The 16,764-nt window shown below is 33.3% G+C and overlaps 1 protein-coding gene across 2 annotated transcripts in view; it reads right to left on the reverse strand.

Moving 5' to 3' along the window:
- Window positions 1–572: 572 nt before the first annotated feature.
- Window positions 573–16,764, reverse strand: part of LOC136030399 (uncharacterized) — a 224,900-nt gene continuing 208,708 nt past the window's right edge. For both annotated transcript variants that reach the window (XM_065709345.1, XM_065709344.1), the window contains exons 25-27: window positions 14,181–14,285; window positions 8,999–9,244; window positions 573–2,733 (exon numbers count right to left, since the gene is read on the reverse strand). In XM_065709345.1, coding sequence (XP_065565417.1) covers window positions 2,560–2,733; window positions 8,999–9,244; window positions 14,181–14,285 — 525 coding nt within the window. In that variant the 3' untranslated portion in view covers window positions 573–2,559. The remainder of the gene's footprint in view (window positions 2,734–8,998; window positions 9,245–14,180; window positions 14,286–16,764) is intronic.

Raw genomic sequence — 16,764 nt, forward strand, 5'->3', positions numbered from 1 at the left:
TCTTAATCCTTCATTACATATCCTGTTCGTAGAACCAAAACTGCCATTTTCACAAGTCAAGAATCCGTCAAAGAATTCAGACATGCATTTCAAATTTATTAATTGTCTGCAAATTTCTATACAACTAGAACACTTGGCCAATTTCAAGTCACAGTTGAAATGGAGGGTAACGTTCAACGCTCCACTCAATGAATGAGAGGAAGAAGGAAGCGAAAAAATTCTATCACTGAAGGAATTAAGGCAAAAACATTGGTTCACTTAGAGAGTTGACTTTATTGCAGCTCTCACTCTCGTGAAAATGGGCCCCGTAATGCGCGACAGGTGATTTTGATGGCAAATGTAAATAGATGGCGTTGCATTCTGTTTATTAAAAACTGCTCCATGTTTTAATCTTCACTATTGTCTATATTTCCATGTGCCACAAAAAAAAAAAAAAAAAAAAAAAAAAAAAAAAATTGGACCGACTGTCTGAAATGTAATATCTTTTCCCCTATTATCCTGTGATATTACTCTGTAATTTTACTGTTACCCTATGATACAAAATATAAAAGACACATTACGAAGACCTGATATAATAAATAAATCCATATAATTCTGAGATTTCGTACAGTAATCAAGACCGAAAGTCATGCAGATAGAAAGACTAAAACCAAGTAACATGAAAGAGATTCTTTTCACAGCCAGCTATCGATACAAATTGTTCAGATAAATACAGAAAAAAGGAAAATCCGTTTTAAACCAATTTTAGATTAATGACAAAACAATGTAAGAAATATATATGGATAAATACTCACAAACCCGGTAAAAAAAAACTTAGTTAAAGCTATACATATGTTGAAAATGTCTCCGCTCTCGTTTTTAGTAGCATTTATGAGGGAAAAAGTTCGTCTAAACGAAAATCAATCTTTTACTATCCTTTAAAATATAAACTGTGGAAGCTGCTTGCTAATTCGGTTAATTAGGTCCTAACAAATTAATTATATTACTTATAATTCATTATTAATTATTTATTACTAATTATCATTTATTACAATTATTTATTACAGTTATTATACATAATAATTATTATTATTATATGGTGCTATATATAATTATAATTATATATAGTAATAACCATTATAGTGATTATTATTATTATTAATACGTTTTGAAACGAATTATTAAAAAATTAATTATTTACTCTAATTTAATTAATTCTGCTTGCTAATTTCTGTCCTTCATGTGTACCTTCATGTGTATAGCTTGGTGATGGTTGCAGGATCATTCGCAGGGAAGGAACAAAATAGAAGATAACGAGGATTTAAATAAAATCTCTGAGCCATAAATTACACAGGGCTGTCATATCCAAAGAGCAAGCAGAATCGAATTTTATCGGGTGAAAACCCCCCATTCTAAAAAAAAAAAAATAAGACAAGCAAAAAGGAATTAAATGAACAAAAGTTGTTGGATTTCTCACACAAATTTGGATTACACGTTATAGTTTAATACAAAGACCATTCACAATTTTCTTTCAGGGGGGGGGGGGAAGGGTGAACTTTAAAAATGCCTAAGGGGAATGGGTGAAAATTTGAAAAAAAAAATTCTTAGATTTTTCAAAATTCTACCCTTTTTCTTAAATATATTTTTATTGATCTTCCAAGGGAGCTGAATACCCAATTTGTCCCTCCCCATTTGATGCAATATTTACTGTCTTCACGTTAAGATAGTTCTTTTTTTTTCTTTTATTTTATATGGTAAATCTTAAGGTTCAGATGCCGAAGAGAAACATTCGGTGGGGGAAAGAACAAGGAGATAGCAGAGCATACAGCAGAGAATTTTTAGTTTCTCTCGCGCAATTAATTTTCTCATATTAAAATAAAATATGATGATAATGATTACAACTCTTCCGAAAACTGAATTCCTATAGCTTTAAGACAAATTATATACAAGCAACTGAGAAATAAAATGAATTAATGACATAAATCACTAGACAACTTTCAGATTAAACTCACATTTAAACTCTTAATATTAAACTCAATTCAAACTCTTAATATTATAGATGTCGTATCAGCACTCGGACTATCCGAAATGGCAGGTTGCCAAACTGGCTTTTTGACAGCCTTTTAAAATATTGAATGTGTGGAAATACATTAAGATGTCACCCTTTTGGACCATTCAAAAATAATTCGAACTCTAACTCAATTCGAAGCTCAACTGAAGTCCCATGATCAAATTAATCCTTTTCACATTTATTTTACTTTTGTCTGTTATCTGAATATGTTCAGCCAAAACCGACTACAATAGTAAAACAGTAACAAGTTTACACTTTAGAGCAGTAAAACAGCCTCTCTTTTTCGTTAAGTGAGTATTCCCATGGCTATAGTTTTGTTGGGCCTACCCTGTTGTGTCTCAAGGCTTGTCTTTGCCCTCTACCAAATCAAATCTTTCAAGAAATCTTGTGCACGGTAACTTTGCAACTTTGTGCACAAGGCAACTTTGAATTTTTTGTTGACAACATTAAAAAAATTGACACTATTTTGGTCCCTCGAGAACAATTCAAATCAGGAGCTCCACCGAATCTCAAGTCCCATGATCAAACGAGTCCCATTCTGAAAATCTGGAGTCTTGCTTCTGAAGCCTTTGCTGACATGCTTCCAAATATGCATCTTGAACTCGATACATACCCGAGTTGGCTTGAAACATCAGGGTTTCTAAAATTCTTTCATTTTTGATAGCTTTGCTGGGAAGAACTACCTAAAATAAATAAAGGAAAAAATTAAAAACTTATTTTAGGGGATTATTCTGCGGGAGAGGCGAGGGGGATCCTCAAAAAGGGGAATGTCAGGCCATGTTTTTCAACTATTCATGCTTCTTTAAAATCTGAATAGAATTAGGGAGAACTACCTAAAATACATAAAGGAAAAAATTAAAAACTTATTTTAGGGGATTATTCTGCGGGAGAGGCGAGGGGGATCCTTAAAAAGGGGAATGTCAGGCCATGTTTTTCAACTATTCATGCTTCTTTAAAATCTGAATAGAATTAGGGAGAACTACCTAAAATACATAAAGGAAAAAATTAAAAACTTATTTTAGGGGATTATTCTGCGGGAGAGGCGAGGGGGATCCTCAAAAAGGGGAATGTCAGGCCATGTTTTTCAACTATTCATGCTTCTTTAAAATCTGAATAGAATTAGGGAGAACTACCTAAAATAAATAAAGGAAAAAATTAAAAACTTATTTTAGGGGATTATTCTGCGGGAGAGGCGAGGGGGATCCTCAAAAAGGGGAATGTCAGGCCATGTTTTTCAACTATTCATGCTTCTTTAAAATCTGAATAGAATTAGGGAGAACTACCTAAAATACATAAAGGAAAAAATTAAAAACTTATTTTAGGGGATTATTCTGCGGGAGAGGCGAGGGGGATCCTCAAAAAGGGGAATGTCAGGCCATGTTTTTCAACTATTCATGCTTCTTTAAAATCTGAATAGAATTAGGGAGAACGACCTAAAATAAATAAAGGAAAAAATTAAAAACTTATTTTAGGGGATTATTCTGCGGAAGAGGCGAGGGTGATTCTCAAAAAGGGGAATATCAGGCCATGTTTTTCAACTATTCATGCTTCTTTAAAATCTGAATAGAATTAGGGAGAACTACCTAAAATACATAAAGGAAAAAATTAAAAACTTATTTTAGGGGATTATTCTGCGGGAGAGGCGAGGGGGATCCTTAAAAAGGGGAATGTCAGGCCATGTTTTTCAACTATTCATGCTTCTTTAAAATCTGAATAGAATTAGGGAGAACTACCTAAAATACATAAAGGAAAAAATTAAAAACTTATTTTAGGGGATTATTCTGCGGGAGAGGCGAGGGTGATTCTCAAAAAGGGGAATGTCAGGCCATGTTTTTCAACTATTCATGCTTCTTTAAAATCTGAATAGAATTAGGGAGAACTACCTAAAATAAATAAAGGAAAAAATTAAAAACTTATTTTAGGGGATTATTCTGCGGGAGAGGCGAGGGTGATTCTCAAAAAGGGGAATGTCAGGCCATGTTTTTCAACTATTCATGCTTCTTTAAAATCTGAATAGAATTAGGGAGAACTACCTAAAATAAATAAAGAAAAAAAATAAAAACTTATTTTAGGGGATTATTCTGCGGGAGACGCGAGGGGGATCCTCAAAAAGGGGAATGTCAGGCCATGCTTTTCAACTATTCGTGCTTCTTTAAAATCTGAATAGAATTAGGGAGAACTACCTAAAATACATAAAGGAAAAAATTAAAAACTTATTTTAGGGGATTATTCTGCGGGAGAGGCGAGGGGAATCCTCAAAAAGGGGAATGTCAGGCCATATTTTTTAACTATTCATGCTTCTTTAAAATCTGAATAGAAATAGGGAGAACTACCTAAAATACATAAAGGAAAAAATTAAAAACTTATTTTAGGGGATTATTCTGCGGGAGAGGCGAGGGGGGTCCTCAAAAAGGGGAATGTCAGGCCATGTTTTGCAACTATTCATGCTTCTTTAAAATCTGAATAGAATTAGGGAGAACTACCTAAAATACATAAAGGAAAAAATTAAAAACTTATTTTAGGGGATTATTCTGCGGGAGAGGCGAGGGGGATCCTCATAAAGGGGAATGCCAGGCCATGTTTTTCAACTATTCATGCTTCTTTAAAATCTGAATAGAATTAGGGAGAACTACCTAAAATAAATAAAGGAAAAAATTAAAAACTTATTTTAGGGGATTATTCTGGGGAGAGGCGAGGGGGATCCTCAAAAAGGGGAATGTCAGGCCATGTTTTTCAACTATTCATGCTTCTTTAAAATCTGAATAGAATTAGGAAGAACTACCTAAAATACATAAAGGAAAAAATTAAAAACTTATTTTAGGGAATTATTCTGCGGGAGAATCAAGGGGGATCCTCAAAAAGGGGAATGTCAGGCCATGTTTTTCAACTATTCATGCTTCTTTAAAATCTGAATAGAATTTGGGAGAACTACCTAAAGTATATAAAGTACAACATTAAGATTTACTTGAGTGGAAGATTCTGTGAGAGAGAGGAGGGCGACCCTCAAGCCTCAAAAACAGATTTTTAGACCAGATTTTACAAGTATTCATACTATTTCAAGATCCAAGTAGAATGAGGAGGGGAGCAATTATTCGTAAAATGTCCTTTATTTGATTGAATCTATTTGGATTAAGGGGTCGATATTAACGCTGAGAGGGTGGCAGGTAACTTTTATCGCAGGCGGATTTCAAGCGTAATTGGTACACAGAATATATAGAACATAAGAAAAAATATCTAATTTACGGAGTTTGGCCATTGCAGGTAGTCAACGGAGATTAATAGCAAAATACATAGTTAGAAACAATTCCGATTATCTTATTAAGGCTAATGGTAAAATTCTATATGAAGAAATCTATAGCCTTTTTACTCCGTTAAATATTACTATCTCATACTGAAGTCAAGAATTGACCAAGAAATAATTAAAAGCTCTGTCATCAATGAACAAAAATATCGAATAGGGCTAGATCTACTTTTCACATTATTTGGCATCATGGAAGTGACTTTATAACAAAAATCACCTTTTATAAATTATATTCGCGGCGTGGAAAGCTTTAATAATTATTCAGTATCACAGAGGAACACGAAAAAATACTTCGAATTAGCCAAAAACTCTGTTTTTCTAAACAGATAAAAAAGAAAAGACAAAAAAATATGTGTTGATCAAACTTAAACAAAACTCCGAATTAGAAGAATTGTAAAAGCCCAACAAGGTGAAAAAAGATATTAACAGATAAAATAAAAAAAATCAACAAATTAAGAACAATAAAAAAACGACTGAAAAAACTAGCCAATCACTCAAAATTCAACGACTAATAAAAAATAATGTTCAAACAGTTCGTGGTAACGAACTGTAAGTAAGGAGTGATGCTCTTCAATAGTAGCCAAAACTTTAGAATATCGAATTTTGATATCAACAGATACATCAAGAGAATTGGATTGTTATGCTGATTCAAATATATAAAATTCATTAAGTTTAGTGTTACCCATCAAAAGCTACGAGCCTGAGAAAATTTGCCAGATTTTCAAAAAAGGAGGGGGAACACCCCCTAAAAGTCAAGGAATCTTAATGAAGGAACCTAAAATCACACAATCAGATTCAGTGTATTAGAGAACCCTGCCATGGAGGTTTTAAGTTCCCATCTGCAAAAATGTCAAATTTTATATTTTTGCCAGAAGTAAGTTCACGGATGCGTGTTTATCTGTTTTTTTGTTTTTTTTTTATTTATTTATCCTAGGTGTGATTTTATCAAATCAATTGTCATAGAATATCGGGAGAGGGGTCATTCGAACGGAAATTAAAAGTTCTAGTGTCCTTTTTAAGTGACCAAAAAGATTGGGGGGCAACTAGCTCCCCTTCCATGCCCATTTTCATCAAAAGTCGTCTAATCAAAATTTTAAGATAGCCATTTTGTTCAGCATAGTTGAAAAATCCAGTAACTATGCCTTTGTGGATAACATGACCCCAATAGCCCGTGGGGAAAGATCTGTATGTCATGAAATTTGCTCACTGTTTACGTATAGTATTTGTTATTGGGAAGCATAAAGACATTTTTTTGGGGGGGGATAGGGGGGGGGAATTTTCTACTGGGGAATTTTTCATGGGGGTGGACATTCCAGGGGAAATCTTACACTGGAAGAATTCTCCAGAAATCCTATAAGAAATTCTTTTTATTCGTTTTACTTCTTCTTTGCTGAATCAATTTTACATCTGTAGATGTTAAGGGAAATTGTCCGGGGGAAATTTTCACCGGTTTGGAATTCCCTAGGGGCTCTTTCCGCAGTTAGGGAGTTTCCGGTGGAGAAGTTCTCCACGGGGGAGTTTTCTGCGGGAGCAACTTTCTTCTAGGGGGGGGGGAGGATTTGCGGGATAAATTTCTCACGAAGGGGGAGATTTACAGCATAATTTGAAAAAAAAACATTCAGAAATTAAAATATTTTTCAAATGAAAGTGTGCTAGGAAAAATTTCTCAGCCGGAATCGTCCGCAAGAAATTTTCCTGGGGGAGCTTTCAGCGAGAATGGAATTGTATGGGGGGAATTTTCCTGGCCGGGGGTATTTTACATGGGAGGAACTTTCCATGGAGGGATTTTCTGTGGGATGGGGAAGGAATTTACCATGGAGGAGGAGCTGGATTTCCGGGCATTACTTAAAAAAACAATCACAAATTAAATAAAAAAACAAGTTTTTTTTAACTGAAAGTAAGGAGCAACATAGAAACTTAAGACGAGTAGAAATTATTACGTATATGACCGTGGTTTTCCCCTCTTCTATATCTCGCTCTTTACGCTAAGGTTTGACCTTTTGTCCCAATTCTTTAAGAGCTACTCTTGAAACAAAAAAGCCATTTAATTAGAACAAAAAGTGGTTTTTTTAAACACTAAAAAACTTTAGCGTGAAGAGAGAGGTATTGAGGAGGGGCCAACCAACCTCATATACGTAATTATTTCTGTTAGTTTTAAATTTTGATGTTGCTTCTTACTTCCAGTTGATATTTTTTTTTTATATTTAATTTCATTAAGCTATTTTATGAGTTAACAAATACCCCACAACAAATGACTGATCCTCCTCAAAGGGAGAATCAGCAGGAGAATGTAGGGACGATTAAAGTGTGATAGAAAACACATTACTCAGCTAATCTTCCATTGGAGAACAGCTTAGCAAACATTTTTTTGGCAATTGTTTCAGAAGAATGAAAATTTCTATAAGACTTAAAGGCGTAGCAGCAACTGAACATAAATTACGTAAACTGGTTTACAACAATAATCCCGCCCAATTCCAAATTCTACTTTTTTATTGGGGCTTCCAATTTTGAATAATACTCCCAATATTGAGGGAACTTATTGAATTTTATTATATTCGAAAATTCTACCTCGACATGGCGGATAATTAGCATTAGGTGGATAATTAGCATAGCATGTGGAATGGAGCATATGCTTGAACCTACAGCCTCTTTTTCTTTCAATCACCAGACAGCCTCTTCATATAAATCATCTTACTGGAACAAGAATTATTAAAAATAGTGAAAGATATCCTCTTCAAAGTGCTCTGTTATAGCAATGTTACTAAATTTATTTAACTCTACACAAACGATCAATTACTAGACCAGAATAATAAATTAAAATATAGAGTAAGATTCTAAATGTATATTCTGTATACGTAAATTTGAATCACTTGACAATTTCTAAATTTCAATATTTGAGAGATTGAATGGAAAATAGGCCATTTTTGGAAACGTTCTCGTTGTATTCGTTAAACAACGTTACCTGATTCGTACAAATAATAAAATCCATGAGACTCTAAGCAAGAAGCAATAGCTTAGCCAGGATAACAGATTAAAGTGGCTATCTTGAAGAGATATCACATATAAATTGAAATTACGGGACATCCTCTCAATTTCCATATCTAGAAGATTAAAAGATTAAATGGAAATATTAGAAAACCTTTTAGAAATGCTGTATTGGAGCAACATTTTTGAATTCGTCAAAAACGTTACTTGAATCATAAGAATTTATACATTTAAGATTCAAAACAAAATAATTACTAAACGAGGATAATAAATTAGAAAGGCTACCTTAATTTGATCTTGAGGTAGTACTACTACTACGCACTAAAACTACTACCAGAATTGGATCTTAAAGGGGTTCTATATCTATATCATGTGACAACCCCTCCATTTTGATATTTAAAATATGCAAAATTAGTGCCCCTTTTGGATTTATTTTATCTGAGTAATATTATTATTATTATAATATAATTATTAAATAGTTATATAATTATATAATAATTATTATTAAAAAATAATATTAAATAATTGTTAAATATTAAATAATTAAATTAATATTATTAAATTTGCAAAGCAATGTAACTTGATTCGTGAAAATACCAAAATTCATAATACTCTGAACAACAAGCAATTACTAAATCAGGATAATAAGTCAAAGCCGCTACCTTAATTAGGTCTTGAGGTGATATCCTGTATAATCTCAAATCACGTGACAATCTCTCCATTATGCACCTGAACTCCATTTTGGCGTCCAATCTCGAAGAAATGTTCTGAGGTCGAGATCTGACTTTTTGTTTGCCCCACTGCACCATAGCTTCGAACTTTCTAATCTCGGGTATATCCAAATTCCGAGCCATTATCATCTGTACCATAGACTCAGAAAGGGATAAGAAGGAGGTGCAATTGAACACCTGAAAAGCGGATCCCATTTTTAAAAGCCCTTAAAAACGGGTATCCATAACAAGCTTTAACATATTTTGACTTTTTCTTATCGTTTTTTTCCGGGTATATTCGATATTCAACTTTCAATGTTTTGGCTATATCCATTTCAAGTCATTATCATCTGTTCCATGGACTGGAAAAAGGATATGAAATAATTAAAATCGAATACCTGAGAAACGGTTGCAATTTATACAAGCCCCTCAAAAATTGCAACCAGTTCTGATAGCTCTTTCAGGTAATTTAATATTCAAATTTTCAAGCTTCAGTGTTCAGTTGCATTAAAGCTGCTAGACTAGACAATGCGGTCTGTACCATTGGCTTGGAGAGGAATAAGATTTACAATTGAGTACCTGAAAAATTGTCGTAGTTTTTACTAGCCTTTTAAAAATTGATCACCATCAGAAGTGTTTAGATTCTATGATAATTTTTTTAAAGGTTTGAGTTAAACCGTAATCGGCCCCCTGTCTTGTAAAATTCCATTTATGCTGCAATACAATATTCCATACTTGTGTTTTAATATTTTTTGGCAAATGCACTAAGTCAAATTTATTTAAAAAATCAGTCTGTCATTCCATAATCTTCCTGGTTTTGTGGTTTCATTTCAAGTTGCTTTTGACTAGTCAAAGTTATGCTCGATTCCGGACTGATTAGGGACTTGGCTATATATTATCTGTAGTTCAAATTGTTTCTACAACCCCTAAGGCTATTTTGTTAGTTTTGCTTTTTTATCACTTAAATTGGAAAGCTTCAGATACACTGCTCCTCAATCAATTTTATTATTTGGCTTTTTACGAAAACTGGGAGGTAGTCTTTCGGGGTGTAGCCTCCTAGAATGGCATCAATCGTTTTAGATTTACTACCTCTAGCATCGGAGATAGGTAAAACTCGGACTGTGGTTCTTCCTTCTTCAGTTACCATCTTGTGATGCTGTAAAAGTTGGTTTAGTATTTGGGTTGGATTTGACGATGGTAATATTACTAGTTATTGTATCCCACAGAATTCCATATTCTGTTATGTATAAATGACCCATGGGAATCGGCCCAGTTACATTGATTTTTAATACCAGAAAAGAAGCTTTATGTTTATTCTTCGATATGTGTTGATTCAAAATAATGTTATATATGAACCTATCTCCTTCTAACCTTTTAAGCTCAGACAGTGCAAATTGAGACTATTCCAAAGTTTTTATTTTTATTATTGGTATCAAACCACCACGACTACCAACTCCAACGAAGATAAACTGAGCATAAAAGGGTAGACCTGTCCCGGTGTTACTGAATTTCGTGAGTTTCTTACCAAGAGTCGTAGCCTAATTTTCAAACAACCTTGAAGAGTGAGCTTAAGAAGTGCAGCCCTTTGTGGGTATTATTCCCTAATTAGCAATTAGTAATGAAAATGGATTTTGAAAAGATTCTCTGAATATGCAGCGGAGGAGGGTGGAGGAGGACATGCACAACTGTGATGCACTCAAATGGATTCGTACTGCAATTAATAAATAACAGTAGAACTAAAACATTTGCTACCATCTGGCAATTCTGCTCAATCCTGTGCAATAAACTATTTACACTCTGTATGAGTTTGATGAAAAAATACACCTAAATTTGCTTTTTGGATTTTGTGACTGAAGTTTAAACCCTATTTTTGAAAGTAACGTTAAAGAACCTAGGCCTTTGTTAGCCTGAAAAATTTTGTGCTTGAATACACTTTTTTGAATTTCTATTTGGAATAGCATCCTGTTTATGTAGAAATAAAAATATATTAATATACAATTATTCAACTGTATATACAAATATACAACTCCGGGTATATATCTAAAATAGTAAAATAAGATAAACTACCTATTGAAAAAAGCTCCATTTTAAGATCAAACAATTTCTGGTAACGAATTGTAGGTAAGGACTAAGATGTCCTAATAATAAACAAAATTCTTTAGAAAAGCAGTTTATAACAATATTCATGTCAAACAACTGGCTTTTTATGGGGATTCTAAATATATGGAAACGATTAAGTTTAAAGTTACGAACCAAAAATTAACAGACTAGGGATATTTCCCTATTTTTGAAAAAGGAGTAGACACCCATTAAAGAAAAAAACACACACGAAGAGTGGTCTAAATGATAATTGCGACATTTAATCATCAGAAATCCTGTTGGAGAAGTTTCAAACCTCTATGCATAAAAATTTTTTCCGATAAGGATGATCACGGATGCGTGTTTGTTTCTTTCTTTTGTAACCCTAGGGATGATCGCATCAAACTAGAATATCATTAGAATTCAGATTTGATTCGAAATAAATGTTATAGCGCATCTTCAATTAACAAAAGAGATTGTGCCACAGACACCGTAAGACAACAAATTTGGCCCTAAAAGGGCCAAAAAGCTACTGAGTGGATATTCTAAAGCAGCCGATTGACTTAGAATTACCAAAAACTGTACACTGATTATCCAGGTTTTAGATACCATGATGGCGCAAAGTGGAACATTCGTTCCAAAACATTCATGTGATTCTTAAAAATGAATCGCTATTATAAAACGTTTATACAATAAAACTGGCAGCTATAGGGAACCACAGAATTGTACACCGTCTAATTGGTTGTTGGCCAAGGTGAGTGCAAAAGGCCTCAAAAGCGCATGTTAGGCCCATACTCTCAAGCAGTTAAGAGAGGTGCTTCAAATACATTGATACGAATATCCTGATAACTATGGATTTAACCTCTGACCTCTCTTGTTAGGAAGAAAATAAATATGGATAAATATAGGACGAAGCGTGCAGTATGGGTGCTGAGAAATGAGAGCCCCCCTTTTAATGTGGGTATGATAGGTTAATTTAAAAAATTGCACAACATTCCTAAAATCCAAATTTTCTAAATTAGCCTTTTTTATTATTTATAACCAAACTTTTATGTAAAGAGTGGGGTTTCAGAAGCGGTAGCCCTCTTCATACTTATGGTTACCCTGGAATGCTAGTAAAAACAGACAAAGAGTAAATAAAAACGAAAGCTTTCCAATGGAATTAAAAAGTCACATTAAAACTTAAAAGAAGTTATTATTAACTTGTATATGAGACGGGCTTCCTCCTTCTCAGCCAGTGGCTTTTAGCCCAAAATTTTTATAGTGCTTTTCCGAGATCCTTTTTGAGTTCAACAAGTACCCGACCGATTGGCTTTTAAAATGTTTGGACTGAGAATTTTTTCAGTAGAAAAAAAGAGATTGTAAAAAATACTTCCTATCCCCCGTACTTATTCAAGAGCAACTGCTCTTAAAGCATTAGGACCAAAATTCAAAGTTGAGCGCATGGAGGGGGGTTGAGGAGGGGGTAAGACTCTCTCATATACAGAATAATTTCCGTATATACATATAGATAAATAGTGTATTGCAAGTCTGCAATTGATATGAGACTAGGAAGCTATATAAACACCCTTTTAGTTGTTCTCAGAATATTTTTCGATAACTTTTTCTCCCTATCCTGGCCTAAATGTTGCGATTTCTTTTGGCGTGATCCCTTTTGTTACTTAATTATTACTTTAATTGTCACTATTAGTGTAAATGATCATTCGAATGAGTCATCTTTTAATAATCTGGAATTTTTTACATTTAATAAATTTTTAACTTTATAGAATTTACTAGATTTGATTTACCAGAATTTACCAGATTTTATTAGATTTGAAGGCGCAATTTCAATAGATCACTCGCCTTTCCAGGACTGTTCTGCCACTTTTAGAAAAAAAAAACATGGTGTTTTCAGCCTCTTAATTTTGGTGAGTGTCTTTGAATTTAATGAATTTATATATTTAGGATTACTATGTTGTTTACCAAAACTCCGTTTTGTAGATTTTCGATTACTGTTAGCACAAGTTGCTCTTTACTTACAGATCAGTGAAACAAATTATCTTAAAATTCAGCTTTCCGTCCCTAATAGTTTAAAAACAATTACAAGGACAACTGGAATAAAATTTTGGGGTAAAATTATATAAAAACTGGATTAAAAATTTATCCCAACGCCTCAAGAACGGAATAGCTCATTAATGTGTATTTGATTTAAACCAACAAAATGTTCAGTTACAATGTTTTAAAGGCAGTCTGTGGAATAAAACATATGGAAATACCTATTGACCACATTCTTTGCACTCATAAATGCTTTAAGTGTAGCATATAAAATTGCCTTATTTATGCCTTATTTGTGGAATAATGGTCTTTGCTCTAGTGATGTACCAATAAATTTAGAAAGCCAGGTACGATTTATATTAGAGAGTCAGGAAATTCAGCATTGGCAAGGGCTGGTTTTAGATTCTACAACCCTACAACATTATAATCAGGCAAAACCTAGTTTTGGAGAGGAAGTTTATTTTAAATTTAATTTACCGGCTATGATTCTACGTCGTTGGATCATGATGATGAAGACTTGGATCATTTTCTCCGGAAATGCCCGGTGCTCTTGGATTTACGGGAAATTTATTTGCATGGGATTAATTTGATGCTTCCGGGTATTCTACAAAATAGTAACCCAACCACAATATTTCGAGTGGGAGTATATATAGATAAATCCTTAATAAGAAGAAAAAGTTTTATATGACTAATTTCTTTTGTAGTTAGATTAGGCACTTTTTGCGTTGAATTCTGTTTTTTGTGCGTGTTCGTACTGTTGTTAATTTCCTTGCTTGTTTGTTATTTATTTATATTTTTGTGTGTATATGGCCCATGGGTTTTTGAAATACACCTATCTATCTATCTATCTATAAAATTTTAAATTCATACAATTTCAATTATTACAATTTTTAGATCATATAAATTAATATTAATTTAATTCTATTAATCAAATCAAATTAATTACATTAAATTGGTTCGATTAATTAATTAGACTATTTTTCAGTTATTACTTGATTACTTTAGATTTTAGATTACTCACCTGACCAGCTCTAGTCTCAATAAATGAGAGAATCATATTCACGAGTTCAGATGCAGAAGTATACCGCCAATAATAGTTTTCTAAAGACGTTAACATGACGCATACCTGTAAAACAGACATACTTTTAACATACAAAACACATTAAGTTTTACAAAGATGTTGGAAAATACCTTTGTAAAAATTAAAGATATTATCGTCGTTATCAATAGCAGTTTTCTAAAGATTTTATCATAGCAGATACCTTTAATACAAACCAGATCTTATCATTACATTTGCAGGCTATACCGTAGTCATAGGGGGGAGGGGATCGGTGTTTAGTCTTTCAAGACGGCACGTATCAAAACGTGACATTTATTAATCCAACATTATGAAATGTATTAATTTGCTGATAGAAATTGCCACAACAGAGAGCTTCCAAAAACCTCCCAATAAAACTAAGAAAACAAATACTGCTGTCATAGCTATCATAGCCCACCACCCTCACTGATCCAGAAATAAATTCTTTAATACAATATAGTGTTTTTCTTAAAATTGTGGAGATTCAATAAATTCTAATTTTTTTTTTATATTTAGGGTATACAATAACTTCTTAATCAAAGCAGTAGCATTATCAAACCGAAAAATAAATACGTGCATTAAAATAAAAAAAAATGACCAAAGAAGGCTATTGCTTAATGGTATTGATTTTAACTCTTATATATTTTTTGCTAGTAAATTATTACCTTCGGCTAGTCAAAAACATATGAGAAATAGCTTGAGATCAAAATTGTGGGTACTCTGGGCGTGACATCAATAAGCCACCACTTCCTCTATTGAGACAACTTTTGAATTTACTGGTATGTGTCAATGACCAAAAGTCGATTAAGGGAAAGCTTGCGTTTGGGATCTAAAGCCCTCTAGCCAGCAATCGCAACAGAAGTTATTACGAAGCTTCCATAACTAGCTTAGCTCAGTGAGGTCAATCAGGGTGGCGGTCTCAAATTCTCATATCTTGAAAATAGACAATATTGAAAAAGCTTTTCGCTGTCTAGCCTGTTGTATTTTTTTTATATTTCACATTATAAAACAAGATACATTTCTAAAGATCATATTAATAGGGTGTCATACAATATCTAAATTTTACTTCTTAATACAACTCAAAGAAAATCAAGAAGGTTAGATATAAAACCATAATCATATGTAAAAAAACGTACTGAAATATATTTCGTCTGGCATTCTATTCTCCTCCATTTTACAGTAATAGCATTAATGACTTACAAGGAACTGTTCATACTCGTGTTCAAACAGTTTGTGGTAACAAATTGTAAGTAAGGAGTATGTAAGTAAGGAGTACACACAAACAGGTACAGAATACGGCATCAGATTTTTCAATCCCTACAAGCGGTGCTTATTTCGCTTCATTGTCCTTCAGCGAGGAAGTACAATGGGGAGTTGGGGGCTAGCCATCCTATGCTTTCGCGTACCCTTCTTGTTTACCTCCACAGATTCCTCCAGGTACCCATTTAGAGCTGGGTTGACTCTGTCTGAGCTTACAGAGTCACGCCATGTATCCCTTTTTAACCAAATAACCGACGACACCAGGACTCAAACCCCGGTCCTCACGGAGTTAATACTAGAGTATCCCATTGGTACCCATTAACTGCAAAATCATGTAATCTATACTATTTTATCGATTTTCCGTGCCGAATTTAGTCACGGGCACACCAGATTTTAGGCCCCTTTGAATTTCTTGGGTACCCAAAATCCCGAATCGCAGCACCTATCTCAAATCTGTTGAGGCCCAACCCGGGTATCAAATTCAACTTTATTAATATCAAATAATCAATACATGCATCCCTTTTAACATCCCCACAAAAGGCTCCATGGCCTATGAACGTAAGGAAAATCATTGCAATCATATCTACTAATATTCATACAAGATAAGGGATATAAACACGGAGAGGAAAAAAATGAAAGAAAAATAGAAAAATGCAAATAATTATAATTTTCTTTTTATTATTTACACTCAATCGCAGAACTAACTAGTTTTACCGAATAGTTGTTGCTAATTTAGTAAGTTACAATGGAGATTTTTTTACTAACTTTTGCCCTTGCATCATCCTAAATTAAACAGAAGAGCTTTTTATCTTTTCTTTGTTTAAACCATTTCTTTGCTATTGTTATTTATCCTTATTCTTCATTCGTTTCTTATTCGATTTCTTTTTGTTTTGTCATTCTATTCAATTTGTTCAATTATTTAGCTCCTATCCTTATGATTGTTCAAAGTTAAGACTCAATCAAACGGTAAATAATTTCCTTGGACACACTGTTTTTCCATTTATAGGAAAAGATTTCCAATAAAAATGACCATGAAAATATATAGCAAACATTGAGTTAAACTTTGAATTTAAACAAAACTTTGGATTGAAACATTGAAAAATTATGCGTACTAATAAATAGCCCGATTATTTCAGCTTCACGTCTAGAAGCTTTTGTCAACGGTATAAAAAAGAACAAAAATAGATGAAAAAACACTAAAGAGCAAAAATGAAAAATTAAAAAACGGAAGAAACTCACACTTGATAAACTATACTTATTATCGAGC

This window comes from Artemia franciscana, chromosome 8, assembly GCF_032884065.1.
Source record: "Artemia franciscana chromosome 8, ASM3288406v1, whole genome shotgun sequence".
In the NCBI taxonomy this organism is placed as follows: Eukaryota; Metazoa; Arthropoda; class Branchiopoda; order Anostraca; family Artemiidae; genus Artemia; species Artemia franciscana.